Below are 17,356 nucleotides of genomic sequence, written 5' to 3' on the forward strand. Positions count from 1 at the left end.
GGATGTCACTGAGAAGATCATAAGGAGCATAACACAAGGATGGTTTGAGTTCATTTTGACCAAATGATTCATAGAACATTTGTAAAATAAAACTGGAAAAATTGTTCTTCCATTAATTATATGGTCATAAGAAATCACACATAACAGTAGGGAACTCTATTGTAAAATTGTTTTAAAATTTTACATTTTACATACCTACGACAATCAGAAGACAATTGCTACTAAATATAGAAACGACAGTTTTATACACACCGGGGACATTGCTTAGTGCAGATGAAAAAACCCGACGAATTCTCTCGCCAACAGCAGGCTCAGTAATTCGTTTATGGTGAGCATGCGCAGTAGACGGAAGCGGAATATGGGAGTGTCAGGGCAGTCTTCAATATAGCTGGCATTAGATCAGCTCTTGTGCCTAGCCAGTTAACGACATAATAGATGGATGAATATTTGGACTGGCGTGCAGCATAATAAGACTGGACTGGGACAATGATTGGTTTTTTTTACTCAATTACGAAATGAGTGTGATAGAAATATGTCACTGGTTTATTCGGCAGTTTGGACCTCAACTGAACGACCTCTGGAATATACCACTGCTATTGGTCATCCCTGGGGTAGTTTTTTTGTCTTCACTGTCAGACAGTTTCTGCTTACCATCAAAAATACACTGTTGCATTATTTGTAACGTTTTCCGAATGTAGCAAATTGTTTTATCTGTGGTGCTTATCAAACTTACAAAGCCCAACTGTCGTTTATTTCAAGAATAGGAAGTTATGCGTGGATTATTTGTGGTCAGCGACGACAGTGGTTTCCGCCTCGGTATCGTTAGCGTTAACTGTGGGTCATAATTCCCTGGACTGCACGCTGCGACTCACGGTTCATGCAGCTAACCAGCTATGATTATTATATATAAAAATGGTAAGAGCCGCTTGTAAGCGACTTGTTTTTTAATTAAATGTATTCTAAAATTTATCAGTATTTTTTTCCAAACATGTGGGACCATATTTGTTGATAAATTTTAGTCTTTGGATCGGCGGTGGTTTAAGAAATGTTGCAGTTCATCTCTCTCAGTGTGTTATGAGCTACCAATGCCAGTCATCTGTTGTGGGAGTATCCATCAATGCACGTCTCCGCGGAGACTGATTGACAAGTCTGGAATAGGTATCTGTTTGAGTCAGCCTTGCTCCAGGACAAGACTTACCAGGGTCCCAATGCTGGAGACTAGTTTGAGTCTGGAGGGAGTTGACGACAGAGATGAGGAACAAGAGGATGAGGAAGATTTGCGAGATGGTGGGATTCCATTCATTATAAACCGGGGTGGGCTGCCGGTGAACGAGGAGACATGGGAACAGATGTGGCGGCATGTGGCCCGGATTCATCCAGATGGAGAAGCAGTGGGGAAGAGGATTCGGGGAGCCACTGACCTGCCTAAGGTACCCACATTCATTTTATTCCTCTCACCTATTTTACTCCTCTTAAATACAATACAGAGGCATGTTTATAAATTGTAGTACAAAATATCAGTGATATCAGGTGATGCGTAGGCCTTGACTGGTATACAGAAAAACAAAATTGACTGATAGGCAGATAGAAAAGCATTGCTAATTTTTATCAAAACTTTATATTTACATTTTTGACCAACATTTTTCACAAAATTTAGTTGCCGTGTCACAAACGATGCTTGATAGAAAGATTCTAAAAACAGATTCAAATTCAGTTTAAAAAGTACTATAAGGTACTATTTTAGTTTGGGAAAAAAAAAATTTTTTTTCAGATTTTGTTGCCTAGTATGATGTGTCTAAATTCCCACATCCAACCAATTAAAGAGAGAAAAAACTATTTCTTACCCGTTTTCTAAAATTAGACTGAGAATTCATAAAGCTTCCTTATGTGCTTTCAGTTTAAAGGCAAACTCCAGATATTTCATTTGGGTTTCAGTATTCAGACAGCAGCAGACAGCATATACAACAGGTATGAGAGAAGAACCGGTCATGTTTTATGGCCATCAGGCAAGCATGTAGTTCATTACTGCCCTTCTCTAGAGCAAACCAATCTCTTCAAATAGATCATGGGCTAAAGCACTCAAGGATATGTGGGTGTCCCATAACACCTAATACATCATATGCATGGAACATCATTCAGATTAGGACTAGTTCCTGACCATGCAGGATGACTATAGTATGTTTTTTTATGAGTGTATAGATACTAGTAGCCATTTATCTTGCAAGTGTGAGACATTATGCCAGTTTCACATACATATTTTCAAAGGACATTTACATTTACGGAATTTGGCACACGCTCTTATCCAGAGCAATTTACAAAAGTTCTTTGTCATTTACTTATAAAATACATCCTAGCCAGTACAGTAGGTCAGAGTCCAAGATACCAATGAACTAGAATACTGTTGAAATACAGGGATCAATGCTGATGCCTAGAAGTGCAAAACACATATATGCTCTATAACAGACAACAATCAGTGTAATAAACTAAAACCCTACAATAAGTACTAGAGTTTCAGTTAGTCAACATAGCAGCAGGATCAATGGTCATTTAAATATTCCACAAATAGATGGGTCTTCAGTCTCTGTTTGATGACTCCAAGGGAATCTACTGTCCAGATAGCAAGTGAACGTTTGTTCCACCATCTAGGAGCCAGGACAGAGAATAATCTTGATGCTTGTTTTCCATGAGACTTGAAGCAAAGGACTGTAATCTTTGAACTTGGATCACTTTTTACGTTGGACCTATAAAGAAACATTTCATCTATTTATGGTGCTTAGAACGGAATAATTAAATTCTTGTTAGAAACAGAGATATATGGTTCTGCATTTTCTTCGAAGAAATAGAGTTGATTTATGGGTAGCTTTGAAATCCTGTTGAAACGTTTACATTTTTTTCAGTATGTAATCTGTTTTATGCACTATATTGCAGTGCAGAATCAAACCCTGAAAAGTAAAGGAAAAGTACTGTACTGAAAGTACTGAAAAGGAAATGTAAATAATTCAAATCTGAAATGAAAATATAATTAGTTATTAATGATGATATTTCATTTATTTTTCCTAAAAAGTAAACACTGAACAAACATGACTCTTTTTTTTCAGTATGTGCTGAGTTTTCCCTTAAATTTGAAATGTTCCTCACAAAAGGAGCAAAAGGTTCTGCATTTCTGCAGATTCACTTCCTTCATAATGCTGTCTCTGTGCTTCAGCTGAACATCACCATTTGATCCCTCACAAGATTTGCATGTAAGTAATTGAGATTCTGACCGTGGATTTTTTCCCTAGCAGATGAGCCGCTATCAGGCCGAACATGGTTATATTCTTCAGCTGCGGTTCACGTGACTGCATGCTCCCTCTTTCTCTAATCCCACAGGTTCCAATACCAACTGTGCCTACGTATCAGCCAGCCACCAGTATTCCACTTCGCCTGGAAGCCATACAGAAATACATCAGGGACTTGCAGTATCCTTAAGCCATTATTTACCCATATTAATAATGACTGCCGTCCTTGAATCTTTAAACCTTACAAGTTTCATGACACCTTGTTGAACCAACAACTACTGTGTTAGAAATTAAAACATCTCAGCATAATGTCTGTTTCAGCACTAGCTCAGATTCCTTTGTGCATTGGAACATGACTGTGGTTGCTATTGCCGCCAGTTTTGTTGGTTTTTTTTGCTTTTACACACCGTATTCATTTATTGTTGTAAACTTCTGTCAGGTGCAGTGAAATCAGGCCAGAGAGATATAATGCAGAACTTGGTACATTCTGTATCTACGCAATATTTACAAATGCTGAAACAGGTCGAGTAAACTATGTATTACTTTTTATGGGACATGTGATTGGCTCCAAAGCAGAGACCAAAATTCACTGTCCTCTCAGCCTTCATGACAGATTCTTGTTGGGTACAGTGTTTATACAGAACACTGCTATAAATATTTTAAGCCTTTTTTCTTAGGTGTGAATATGCATTATGTGTACTTTAAGTTTACTGTGTTTAATTTAGTTTATTCTCATGTAACCATACATTTTTGGTGCTCCAGAAGTTTTATTTACTTAACATTGGTAACCAGGTACAATCACACTGGAACCCAGTTTTTTGAGATCAAAAAGAGCAGACCTCTCACAGCGTAGGCCCCCCTCCAAAATTCACATATCCCATACATTTTTACTCTGCTGTTTGGTCTTTTTTATAAAATTATGGCTCCTGAGCTACTTGGAGCACTGTTTTTTAAGCCCCGGCCCATGAGGTTTGATCCAGCCAAGTCTCTTTCCTGTTGTTGTTTCTGTATTAAAGAGAAACAGACAGGAAGCAGGAAAGGATGTTTACTTATTAGAAGATAATATGGCTCAGATGATGACATCAGCTACAGGAAATTTGATTTCAGATTCACACTCCACCAGATGGCTGTGATTTAGTTGAAACGACACAGCCATTTTTAGTTGAAATGACAGTGCCTTAAAAGTAACAAAAACATAAAACCATTCTCTCATTTTTCACAGCTACTGTTATATATATATATATATATATTCCAGTGAAATCTTTATCACCATATAAATACATAATGATGAAAGTGTTTAATATCCAGTGCTCCCTATTGCACACAATCTCTTCCACAGGTTGATGGACATAGCTAAGGAAATGATCAGAGAATCTCTACCAATCAAATGTTTGGAGGCTGTAATCCTTGGAATGTATCCTTCTTTGTGAAGATCATCATCACAAGCCTTCTCAGGTTGACTATAAGATTTGAATTTCATTAGATTAATAAATGAATTTGATTCAATCACTCAGTATCAGTCACAAGCCTTGAGGACCAAATCTCTTGATACCCAGACTAAAACTAGCTTTAGCATGTCAAGAGCAAAACTGTTGTCAAACGAAATGTATGAAAGTGATGTAGAAAGCTTTCGAGTGGAGCTTAACAGAACAAAGTAACAAAAAAATATTAGGAGAAGTAAAAGTGCTTATAATAAATCTGTTGAGTGTCAGGATTATATTATGTTGCGTTAAACACTGGGAGAGTGAGACTTGCATTGTAGATACATAAGCATAGCTGTTGCTAGTGAGCTTAAACTCTAAAGGATGCTCATAGGATGAACGCCATTCCTTGACCTTGTATAACTTGTCAGTTACCTCACCAACAGCATGCCATCTGTGGAACGCTTTCCCATCAGCTTTAAAACCCAGTTCTCAGGGAGCCACTTCCGCCACATTGTGCTGGGCATCCACAGCGGAGGGCGCTTTGGGGCCCTGGGCATCAGCCGCCGCCAGGACCTCATGTTCAAGCCCCTGGAGTACCGCACACTGGCCGACCTGTTGCAAGACTTTCAGGCCGCCTACCAGGGCTACTGGCACACGTTGCGCAAGGTTAAGATCGGTCAGTATGTCTCGCATGATCCCCACAGCGTGGAGCAGATTGAGTGGAAGCACTCCGTGCTGGATGTGGACAAGCTGTCGAAGGAGGAGCTGAGGAAGGAGCTGGAGAGGCACACCCGTGACATGAGGCTGAAGGTGAGCCTCCACTCCAAGAATTAAATCAGTTTAATGGTTTAGTGTTGTTCTGAACTACCACAAATTTTCTATATTGCAGTGACTATTCTGCTTTTCTGATTTTCAGAATCACATTGTGTTCTATTTTTTCTTTAGTTACTTCATCAGTATACTTTGTATAGTAAGAATACTTACTATACTGGTGTTCACTGTTTCTGTGACACCATCTACAGGAGTGTCCACAGATTTTTGTGAAAGGTTTTTGTGAAATCTGCATGTCTGCTCTTCTCTTTCAGGATTCATGAGCAATGGATGGGGGGTGGCAGGGGAGATAAATAAAAATTGTATATATATATATGTATATATACACACACACACACACACACACACACACACACACACACACACAGTTGTGCTCATAAGTTTACATACCCTGGAAGAATTTGTGACTTATTGATATTTTTTCAGAGAATAATAATGATAATACAACAACTTTTCTTTTATTCATGTGTAGTTGGGTCAAGCCATTTATTAACAATTGTTTCTTGCCCTTTTTTAAATCATAATGACAACAGAAACTACCCAAATGACCCTGATCAAAAGTTTACATACCCTGGAAGTTTTGACATGATGACATACACACAGGTTGTCACACAGGTTTAAATCGCTACTGAAGCTAACCATCCTCAGCTGTGATCTATTTGCTTGTGTGTGAATAAAGTGTGTATCAGCGTTTGTGTATAAAGAGTCAGTAAGTTAGTGGGCTCCTGACAGACCCCTGCATGAGACAAGGGGAAAGCAAAAATAATTATCAAAGGATCTGTGGGAGAAGCTAGTTGAACTTTATAAAACAGGAAAAGGATATACAAAGATATCCAAGGAATTGATATTGCCAATCAGCAGCAAACTCTAAGAAGTAGAAAATGAGGGATTCTATTGAAACCAAGGCAAGGTCAGGTAGACCAACATAAATTTCTGCTACAACTGCCAGGAAAATTGTTGGGGATGCAAAAGAAAAAACCCACAAATAACATCAGCTGACATACAGGACTCTCTGAAAAAAAAGTGGCTGTTTAAGATGCACAATAAGGACGCACTTGAAGAAAAATGGGCTGCATGGTCGAGTCACCAGAAGAAAGCCCTTACTACGCCAATGCCACAAAGCAGCCTGCTTACAATAGAGTCAACAAGGCCTATGATGAAAAGTACACCACCCCTACTGTAAAACACGGAGGAGATTTGCTGATGTTTTGGGGATATGTGAGCTACACAGGCACAGGGAACTTAAAATTGATGGCAGGATGAATACAGCATTTTATCAGAAAATACTGGAGGAAAATTTGCACTCATCAGCCCGGAAGCTGCGCGTGGGATGCACTTGGATGTTCCAACATTACTATGATCCAACACAAGGCCAAGTCGACCCGTCATTGGCTACAGCAGAAAAAAGTGAAGTTTCTGGAGTGGCCATCTCAGTCTCCTGACCTCAATATCATTGAGCCATTTTGGGGAGATCTCAAACGTGCAGTTCATGCAAGACAGCCCAGGAACTGGAGGCATTTTGCCAAGAAGAATGGGCAGCTTTACCATCTGGGAAAATAAAGTGCCTCATCCACAACTACCACAAAAGACTTCAAGCTGTCATTGATGTTAAAGGAGGCAATACACAGTATTAAAGACTAGGGTATGTAAAATTTTGATCAGGGTCATTTGGGTAGTTTCTGTTGTCATTATGATTTAAAAAATGGCAAAAATAATTGTTTGATAAAAGGCTTGACCCAACCACTAAACATGAATACAAGAAAAGTTGTTATATTATCATTATTATTCTCTGAAAATTTTTATTTTTTTTTTAAATCACAAATTCTGCCAAGGTATGATATACTTACATTAATTACATTTCCCCTGGCTTGGGACCATATAGTGTCAGCTATACCATTTCTGTCTATCTATGTCTGCACTTACAGAGCACAGTTATATTACTACTCTTAAAGGTCTGCTGATGCTATGCCTTTTATATAGGTATTATTTCTTAGCACAAATTCTTGGGGGCCATCTTTGTCAATAGCAGTGAAAAGAAATCCCACTTTCCCCCTTATTGATTTGAATCACATGTGACTGGTACCATCCACTGATGGCTGATTTTGTTAGCAGAGCAGTGCCCCTGAATACATCAGGGGAGGCTGATCTGTCAGCCCTTTCTCACGATGCCTCACACAGATATTCCAGAGCTCTCCCCGCTGATGTTCTGTGTGGCTATTTATGATTTTGCGTATGTCCTCCCTTACCAGTGTTTAACCACTGGGTGAGCAGTGTGATGTTTACATACACGTGATATAATCCATTCTGACTGAAAACATTGGCCCTGTTAACATCACTGGTATATTTGGATCATCTCCGACTCTGCTGTACCTACTGATGACAACACATTTTTCATTTGTTTTTTCACTAAGGGAACCTTACTCCAGAAGCCATTATACCAATATTGCAATCCACATACTTAAATATTAGCACTGTGGAAGCTGAATACTCGCCAATATAATCTACATAAGATCAAATCTACTTTTCTAGCTGATTTTTTGTTTGTGATAATCATAGATACACATTACCTTAAATACAGGTTTACAAGAATGTTTGTCTTCACTATTATTTTGTCAGTCAGAGTTGTGACATGATATATGGTCTGCGTTCTTAACTAAGTATTAAATCAAGGTGTCCAATGTGTTGCAGATTGGCAAGCCTGCTTCCCTTTCTCCCACCAAAGATAGGAGGAAAGACATGGGTTCTCCTCTACGTAACCCAGGGAGCCCCATGCGCAGGAGCAACCGCAGTGAGAGAAGGTACCACTCTCTGCATTCCCTGCTCAAGCCCAACAGTGTTGCTTAAAAGCATTACTTTATACATGCATGTCTGTGGGGTGATTCAAATCACTAGGCAGTTGTAGCACTAGATCACAAATGCTGAGAGAAATCTTTCAAATCAGCCAGAGTTTTTACACATCAAATATGCTGGTCTGTTAGATCCGTTTTTTAGGTTCCTGTTAAAGGAAGAAATAAATGATGATTCTGGGCAGTCACTGATCTCTCTCTGTCTTTACAGGCTATCGGGTGAAAAGAAGGCAGTGGAAGCGAAAGCCACTGGTGATATGAATGGATACCAGATTAGAGTGTGAGCTGCCACTCTGACCCATACCGCCCTCACACAGAACAGTCAGGTATTCAAACTTAGACAGGGGAGGAAGGTCTGAAATCATTTTAGTGGACAGAAACGTGTCTTAACACTTGGAACGTCGTCCGAACAAGTGTGAACTGCTCCACACAAGCGCAGTAATGTAAAAGTGTGCAAATGTGACTGCACGTGTCACCTTTAATGAACCAGTCAACCTCATTTCAAGCATCCATTTTAGTAGACACTCAGCTCAGCTGTGTTGTATGCGTTGGGCTGCTTAAATGTGCAAATATCACAGTGTTTGCCCTAAACCAGCTGACTGCTAATCTGGGTTTTGGTTGAGACTGGTTTGGGATCCACTTCTCGGGTGCCTTTTCTATGACTCATAATCAAGCCACTGTTAGAATGACTCGCAGAGTTGAGTTGGCACTCCCACATCCTTCATCTCATTGAAGGTAGGCTTACACAGTGCACTGAACAGACTACCCCAACACTCTGAAACACGACTTGTTTTTTCAACAAACCGAATATACATCATTCAATATGTGTAAAAAAGCAGTAGTAGATTGTACTTTCCATGGTGGGCTTCTTTACACATTTAAAATTTAATTTGGCCTTATCTATCTCTTCCGACAACTGTTAGTCTGTGTTGGTTTTATAACAAGCAGGGTGTGTTATTTTAAGCACTGAAATCAAATGTTGATTCTTAGACAAGCATTTATCTTAATGTCTAACATTTTAACCATTTGCCGTGTATGGACAGTAGGTTTAAAGGAAGTACGACTAGCACTTACTGGTGTCGTGATTGTAAATGTTCTACTTTGTTTTTGTAAATATGAAATGGAACTAGAAGTGCAGCACTTTGTGCAGAAGACGTTTGATACAGACATTTCAAAGAGCACTTAATGCAGTATATTGTGTGTGGTTAGTCACTTAGATCCTCATTTTTGTAATGACATATCAGTTTTCCACACATTTCATTTTAACTGTGGAAGCTTCCCCTGTTACTCATAATGTAAAATGATTCAAGCTTTGTTCACCTGAAATTACAGTTCATGGGACTTGACTATAGAGAGTAATTTTAACTAGTGCTAGGCCGAACATATATCTGGAAAACTGGACCTTAAAAATCTGGAGGGACTCAGCACAAGACACTTTGTCCTTTACTACTGAAAGTGCAACCCAATCTTATAAAAAGGTAGCCAGGAATAGATGTAATAGGATTGTCAGACTCATGCGTTTATGACTTCTGTGCGTTTGCGTCCGCATGGACGCAACATTTTGTGGGGAATTTCTAGCAGAGAACAGAGCTGCCTAAATCACTATGAAAGAAGAGAAACATTTCTCACCAAACCATTCTAAGACTGAAAAAGCAGTAGGGTTCCAGTAGTTTGATAGAAAAGGCAGCTCTGTTGTCTGTTACCACAACAGAGGCCATTTTCCTCTCTTAAGAAAAAGAGAAATCGTTAAGTTACACGATGATGCCATAGCACCGTAATGTTAGCTTTCCTGATAGGAAAAGTAAAATTGTGTATAAATCACATATTGCTTCACTGTTGACACCTGAAATTAAAATGAACATCTAACTGTGTTTGATTTAAACTTTGTGTATTTATATCCTGGACTGTAATATATGTCTGAAAATCCTGATTTTAAAAATGATAGAGGTGGCCTATTTTGTTATTGCTAAGACAAAAATGGGTACAAAATTTATATGAATGTCATACGTGAGAGTTTTAGATATATGCCAGAGACCAACCATGATCAGGGTAAACACCAGATACAAATAGCAAATGCATCTACTAAACTAATTACCTGCACAAATATGCCATACTGAAGATCTGGATACTGAAGATCTAGCACAGAAAACTACATAAGCCCAACCTCCCTTGTGTTTAAAAAGGCAGGAGGATCTTCTTTAAGAAAAACACGTTAAGTGAATAAATTATCTGCATGCATTCATTCATTCACTCACACAGTCTTAACACCCCTGCAGTATATGACTCTGGCACTCTTATGAACTAATTTTCCTGTCCCCCATCCCCCAGTTTGCTTCTGTTCAGCTTGTGTTGTCTCTACTGAACTGAGAGTCTGTGTCTGTACTACATCATAAATGTGACAGAACACAGTTTATACATGAAAAAGGTTCTGATCTGATAAAAGGATAATGGCATTAAAGCCAGCACTGCCTGAGGTTTATATAAATATATATATAAAAAAAAAAAAGTTTTTAAATCCATCCTTTTAAATGTGTGTGCACTTTTCAGCTAAAGTTAATGGATTTGAAGCACATTAATAAAGAGCAGGAAAATCCCCATGGCAGAGGGTACACACACACCTCTTGGCTGAGAGATCTCATACAGTTCCTAAACAGAAGCCTGAAATAGCAGTCTCCTTCCCCGATAAACTCCACTCCATGCCCCACCTCTTGGAGAAGCATGAATCATTCATTCGTGCCATGTAGCTCCTCTCCAACTAAACACAGGTCAGCAGACCTGACAACTTCCACATTCTTCAACATGTGGCAGACTAACTAAAAGGCATGATACTGACATTCTGAATCTGCATCCACTTCTCTCCACCTTAAGAGCTTTCCAAACATCATGGTCAGCAAAGGATTATTGCTAAATTCATTAACTAAACCTATAGGAAAATGTACTGCAACAAAGGTTTAAGACTTTTTGTAGGTGTTTAGATCACAGATAAACATACAAACCCATCATTTGTGTTGGATTTTGTAATCATTGTTCACTCCATCATTATACCAAACTTCAAAGTAAGAGGTAGAAAAGCTACAGTGCTGGCCCTAAACCAATGCTGGTTGGGATTTTAGTACCTATATCATGGCACAAACTCCAACTCTACATTTATTCTGAATTTGGGCGGTGCAAATCTGAAGTAACAGCAAAACAATATTTATTGGCAAGTTGTTTAATATGTTCTTCCACTGAAAGAATACTGAGCCGCTCAAAATGAAAGCAGATAGTGTCAAAAAAAATTAAAAACATTACACATTTTCAGACATAAAATCTGGCATCAGAATTCCACAATGCTCATTTCTCATTACCCAAGGAAAAGCCCTCAGCACCATGCAGAGCATCTGAATGCCCAAATCCTAGCTCAACTCAAGATATAAAACCATCTCTAAGAGTCCAAGCCATCAACTTAGAGTATTAAAAAAAAACTCACTAAAAAGATTTTTGAAGCTTCACCAGTCAAAGCAAGGAAAGGTTTAAAACCTTTTGCCAAAATCTTTGAGGAGAAAATTTTAGCATCATTCTATATTCACAATCAACTAGCCTTTGACTTTGAATACATGAAACCATAAATATCTTAAGGCCTCAAAAGAACCATTTCTGAGCTCTGTTTGGGCTGCAACATGATGCTAGATGTGATTACAGTGGCTAACTTACAGGCTTGGTAAACTGGGACCATTTGTGAACTTCCTGATGTGCCACACTGACTGGAACTTTGAGTGGTAAACAAAGCTGAAACTTTGCCAACAAGCTGAGGTGGTCCGAGGGAAACGTTTCATTTGGGAGCCCACGCAGTGACCACAGGTCTGCCTCAGACAGCAGAGCAAGACGACCAAGGAGCGTCAGACCCTTCTCCCTGCCTGGATGCAAGACATACATCAGTATAAAGAGGTTCATAACCAGTCACCCTGCTTACCCACCACATTTCTCATGTGGGTTTACTTTAGAATGCTGATTTTAACATGTTAAGATTCCTTTAAATAGGCATTGCTGCTCTGAGGTTTACCTTCATGATCCCTGGCGGACTCCCATCGTGGGGAGTAGAAGATGTAGTCGACCATAGCGCCTCGCTCAGAGTGCAGCGTGGTGACAGCGCAGCGGCCAGTGCCTGCTAGGTTTGGGCTGTACACGGAGCTCAGGTTTAAATCATGAGATATGGTGTTCCTGAACCTACAAAATAACAAAAAGCCTGTTGCACTTTTATTGGGAAAAAAAAAAAAAAAAAAAAAAAAAAAAAAAAAAAAAAAAAGCTTTCTGCTCCAGTATACTTGCAATAAAATACTGACATTATTGAGAAGCAAACGGGATAAGGTTCACCTTGGAACAAATTGCTGCTTTTCTTCAGGATCTGGAAGGAAGAGAACATGATGAGACTTCATAAATGAGCAGTAGTTACAGTTACAAATTAAGAAGCAGTAAAAAGTTAAGCTTGTACCCTCGTGACTAAGTGGGTAATTATAATGTTAATTATTATAGGCCATTTCTATTGTACGCTTCATTTTGCACTCCCCTTGTAATTTATGCTTGAATATTAATGAAAAAGAGGGGGGGGGGGGGACAAAACGCACACAACCCAATAAGGAGCTGTAATTTACAGGAAAGAAAATCAGCACATCACGGAACAGGATTTAGCCCCGCCTTTTTCAGACAGCATGCAGAACCAGACAGAGTCACCCCATTCAGGTCAGTGGACCAGTCATCACAGATCTTACAACGGGCATTTGAAGTCAAAATTGTGTGGCATGTTATATTTCTATTAGATACTTGGTGCGTTGTCGGTGACTCCTGGTATAAATTCCAGATCTGGAGGGCGTACACATGCTGCCTGACAGTAACGCAGCTGCCGCAGGAAGTCATGGCTGTACTGGATATCCTCTGAAAGGAGATTAAACATAGCCTTGCTCTCAGACAACAGCAGAGCCTTAAAATACATCTACACCACACTGACCGCAGAAATGCACAATCATTAAATTTAAAATAGCCTAGTGCAATTCTCTTTTGAGCCTTGGAACTGCTGCTTTTTTGTCTCCATGCTCACAGTAAAGCACACTTTAAAAATAAATAAACAAACAAATAATAAAATAATAAATAAATTAATTTAAAAAAACAAACCACACAACATTAACCCTCAGCTATATAAGAAGATAAATCAAAGTGCATTATGCGACAAGGCAAAACACAGCAAAGACACAGAACTCCCAGAAAAAGCCCTGACCACACTAATGGTTATTTGGATATGTTGCATGTGAGGAACAACAAGTGCTCACACAGGCAAACAGACATGAAGACAGACACCCACCAACCTGATGCTTTGGGGTGAGAGTCACAGTCATAGTACTGACAGTTGTCACTGATACCCAGACTGCTGGGCCACAGGGGGGCGTACAGCCTCCTGTGATGGATTTTGTATGACAAGTCCTCCTGTCCAGATACCTGCAATTAATATTTACACAAATGTCCAAGTTACATTATGGCCTAATCATGTGAAAATCCCACAGCTAGCCTTATTTAAAAGAATAAGAAATAAAAGCTCCTTGTACTACACTGTGGAAAATAAAATATGGTGATACATCTTAAGATATACCATCCAGGCTGGGAGTCCATGATAGTAGAGCTGGCCAGTGACAATCAGCTGGTATAGTGGCATGTTGGGTATGGAGTTCAAGTCGCCACACAGAATGACCTCACAGTCACGCCCTTTGACCTTGCATTTCTTGACCACACTATCCATCTCCGCCAGCACTATGGCTAGCTGGGCCAGTTTCACATCGCCCCTCCTGGGGTTGAAGAGCAGATGCGTGTTGGCCACACAAATGGGCCTGAACTCAAGGCCCTGACCACATGCTGCAACAGGCTGGAGCAGCAGCACGATGCCCACGTTGTCCCGGTCCAGCAGCTCACAGTCATGGTGCCGGAATTCAAGCAGGCTGACGGACAGCTGCACAAAACGCTTGCCGTGATAGCACAGTGCACAGCCGTCCGTTTTTGTGCCCGTGCGGCGCTTGTAAACACAGTTGTAGCCTGGTAATTAAAGGGGCACAGTCAACTCTAGAGCCACCATTTTTATTTAAATGGTTAGGAATTGCAAATCTGCAATCTCAAATCTAGTGTTAAAAGGAAGCAATGTTGGAAAAAGGTTTCCTACTAACCCATCTCAATCAGGGCTGGATGCAACTGCTCCAGGAAGTGATTCTCTTGGACCTCTTGAAGACACAGAATCTGTGTGTTTAAAAAAACAACAACAACAACCACAATAAGGAATAAATTAATAAACATTTCAGTGCAATATGTAGATTCATTTACACACAGATTTATTCAGTTCATTTTCACCCTCCAGCATATCCTGCTGGAGGAATGGAGAGCAACAAAGGCCATTCCCAGGTGTAGTTCAGGGGAAAGAGGCGCCGAGATCAAACTCACATCAGGCTGCCAGGTCTGCAGCTCCTTTAGGATGCTGGGAAACCGGCTGTCCCATGCCAGCACGTCCTCTGAACAGTGAACATACAGCTCTGAATTAGCCTCCAGAAGGTCCTGGGCCAGGATATTGTAGGACATAACAGTGAACTCAAACTTAGACCAAGGATCTGTACAAGCTGCTACAGAGTGATTGTAGTCATTACTGAGGTCCTCCCACAGCCTCCACATCACTGAGGAAGACAATAAATGAAACACATAAACAGCCTATATTTTGTAAAATATATCAAACTAATACACACTGAAGCAAATATCTGTTCATGCATAAAATAAATCCAAAATGTAAGAAACAGGAAGTGACCACCTTGAAAATTGTTAGCATCTTGAAATGCAGGGTAGTAGCTCATGCCAGGAAACTGTACTGATGGACAGTGTACTGTCTCTGACAGGCCAAGACCCACTGGGAAATGCCAACCAGTGGGACCAGATGGAAGCTGTGGAAGACAGTTCAAGGACTGTGCATTGCTGTCCACGAGCAATGCACCCAGATCAAATACAGGGCTGTGTGCGCTCACTTGGGCTTCACTTCTGGAGTTTGTGTTCATCTCAAATCCACATAATTTCTCAGAATGGTCATTATTGGCCATCATTGCCTCTGATGGAGGTGTTGGCTGGGAAACTGCCATTGTTATCATCCCTTCATCAAGCTTCCTTTCCTCCTGAGAACAAAATTCCCCTTCACTTCCAGCCTGCATTTGAGCCCATTCTAATGTAGATAACATTTCCGTCTCAATCATAGAAACCACTTCCTTCTTTTTCACCAGTGAGATCTTGAAACCATGATCTCCCTTTCCTGATGGAACACCTCTTGCCTCACTTGCTTCAGTTAGATCACCATGCTCCTTCTTCTCTTCTGAAGATTCTGGATCAGGTTCATTCAAGTGAACTGAAAAAGTCTTCTCTGGGTCTTTGTGAAGCACCCCCTGCTCCACGTTCTTCTCACCTACCACGTCCCTGCAATTCATGAGAGAGATGCTCTTCAGTGGATCCATAGCGGTCCTCTTGTCTTGGGTAGTGGGTTTAGGCCTCTCTGAAGGTTCACTCCCAGTACTGGGCCATGGATCCAACAAGGCAATCTGCTGCTCGTTAAGCCTTCTGAAAGGGGCTCCACCACCATTCCACACTTCTTTGCCATTAATGAATGTAGGATAACTCGTATACCACGATTCTGCAGAATACAGAAATACTGATGTAGTTTATCCGTTTATTAAATTTCCATAAAAACTATTGCAAAAAGTAACTATGAAACATTTCAGCTACACTATAAATGTTTGAGTTTTTCTTCTTTTTTTCTGAAGCATAATATTCGGTTTTTATTTGTTTTATTAATATATTTTTCGTCTAAACATTACATCAAAGAGAGACAGCAACACACGATTAGCTCCGACTTTTATTTATCATCATTACTGAAGCAAACACTAGGCTACTACCTAGCACTACTTGTCCGTGGTAAATAAATGGACATTTAGCCTTAGTTAGGACACTTCTTGTATTCTGCAGAATTAGCTAGCGAGCTAAAAAGACTTTGGCAACACTCTTGTTAAACATAGGACATTAAATATCATACAGCTTGCATTCCCTGCAAAATCCATGTCATATAATTACACCGTGGAATGAACAAGTGACCGACGTACGTAACGAGAACAGAATATTAACAACACCGCTAGCTACCTAGCTACCTAACGCTTGCTAACAATTAACCCAGCTAGCTGGCTAATAACTTTGGTGCGACAAGTAGTCTAGTGACGCAATGACACCACAGCGTAGATCCGATACAAATTTTTAAAAATTAAAATTTATCGTGGTTGTACCTTACCTGAAACTTTGACGATAAGTTTTGTGAGGGGGTATAATCCATAATATATAAGGCTCCCAATCATGTTTCAAGTGTCTGCCCTACGCATTTGAGCAAAGCAACAAAAAAAACTTTATTCGTATCATCGCACTTGCAGCGGAGGGTCTCGTGTACATCTCATTCCGTAAATGGAAAACATTGATTGCTCGAACGCGTTTCATGTAAGTAAATCAAGATTAGAATTTTTGTTAAAATAACAAAGCGATTAGAACGACATTAAATAACACTATTTATAGTGACACTTAATGACACTTATTAACCCCAATCTGTATATTTGCGTTCTATATGCAGTTTATATTTGTTTGTTTTTTTATTTATAGGTTTCGGCGTCATTACATTCCCTATATTATACTATATATTATTTTATTTGATTTTATTGTATTTTATATGTTATGTTATATGTTATAACTGCTCATAAATATATTAATACAGTGCACAAATACTATGTGTTAATAATATAATATTATGTAATGGAATTAATCTTGGTGATAATCTGATTTGAGGTGGATCTTGGCACTGTAACGTTGACAAAACAAACTTGAAAGTATTGGATTGTTTGTCTTGAAATACTATTTGGAAATCTGATGATCAATCCTGTCATGCTTAGATCAT

At 39.6% G+C, this 17,356-nt stretch overlaps 2 protein-coding genes across 3 annotated transcripts; one reads left to right on the forward strand and one right to left on the reverse strand.

Annotated features, from left to right (window-relative positions):
- The first annotated feature begins 12 nt into the window (after nt 1-12).
- vash1 (vasohibin 1) lies at nt 13-10,250 on the forward strand. Its single transcript, XM_035533018.2, has 7 exons — nt 13-1,430; nt 3,370-3,458; nt 4,071-4,127; nt 4,618-4,692; nt 5,131-5,512; nt 8,222-8,331; nt 8,591-10,250. The coding sequence occupies exons 1-7, from the start codon at nt 1,086-1,088 to the stop codon at nt 8,661-8,663; spliced, it is 1,131 nt and encodes a 376-aa protein (XP_035388911.1). The 5' UTR covers nt 13-1,085; the 3' UTR covers nt 8,664-10,250.
- On the reverse strand, nt 1,660-16,852 carry angel1 (angel homolog 1 (Drosophila)). 2 transcript variants are annotated; one of them, XM_027015341.3, is made up of 11 exons: nt 16,706-16,852; nt 15,194-16,057; nt 14,836-15,062; nt 14,565-14,634; nt 14,000-14,436; nt 13,719-13,848; nt 13,180-13,290; nt 12,733-12,763; nt 12,422-12,585; nt 12,073-12,275; nt 1,660-2,741 (listed from the first exon to the last, which is right to left on the reverse strand). In XM_027015341.3, exons 1-11 carry the CDS (start codon nt 16,767-16,769, stop codon nt 2,724-2,726), a joined length of 2,319 nt encoding a protein of 772 aa, XP_026871142.2. In that variant the 5' UTR covers nt 16,770-16,852; the 3' UTR covers nt 1,660-2,723. The 2 variants fall into 2 exon arrangements, with proteins under 2 accessions (XP_026871142.2, XP_026871141.2); XM_027015340.3 differs by lacking the exon at nt 1,660-2,741 and adding an exon at nt 4,064-4,283.
- Nucleotides 16,853-17,356: the final 504 nt, after the last annotated feature.

This window comes from Electrophorus electricus, chromosome 10, assembly GCF_041902795.1.
Source record: "Electrophorus electricus isolate QZ-2024a chromosome 10, ASM4190279v1, whole genome shotgun sequence".
Classification (NCBI taxonomy): Eukaryota; Metazoa; Chordata; class Actinopteri; order Gymnotiformes; family Gymnotidae; genus Electrophorus; species Electrophorus electricus.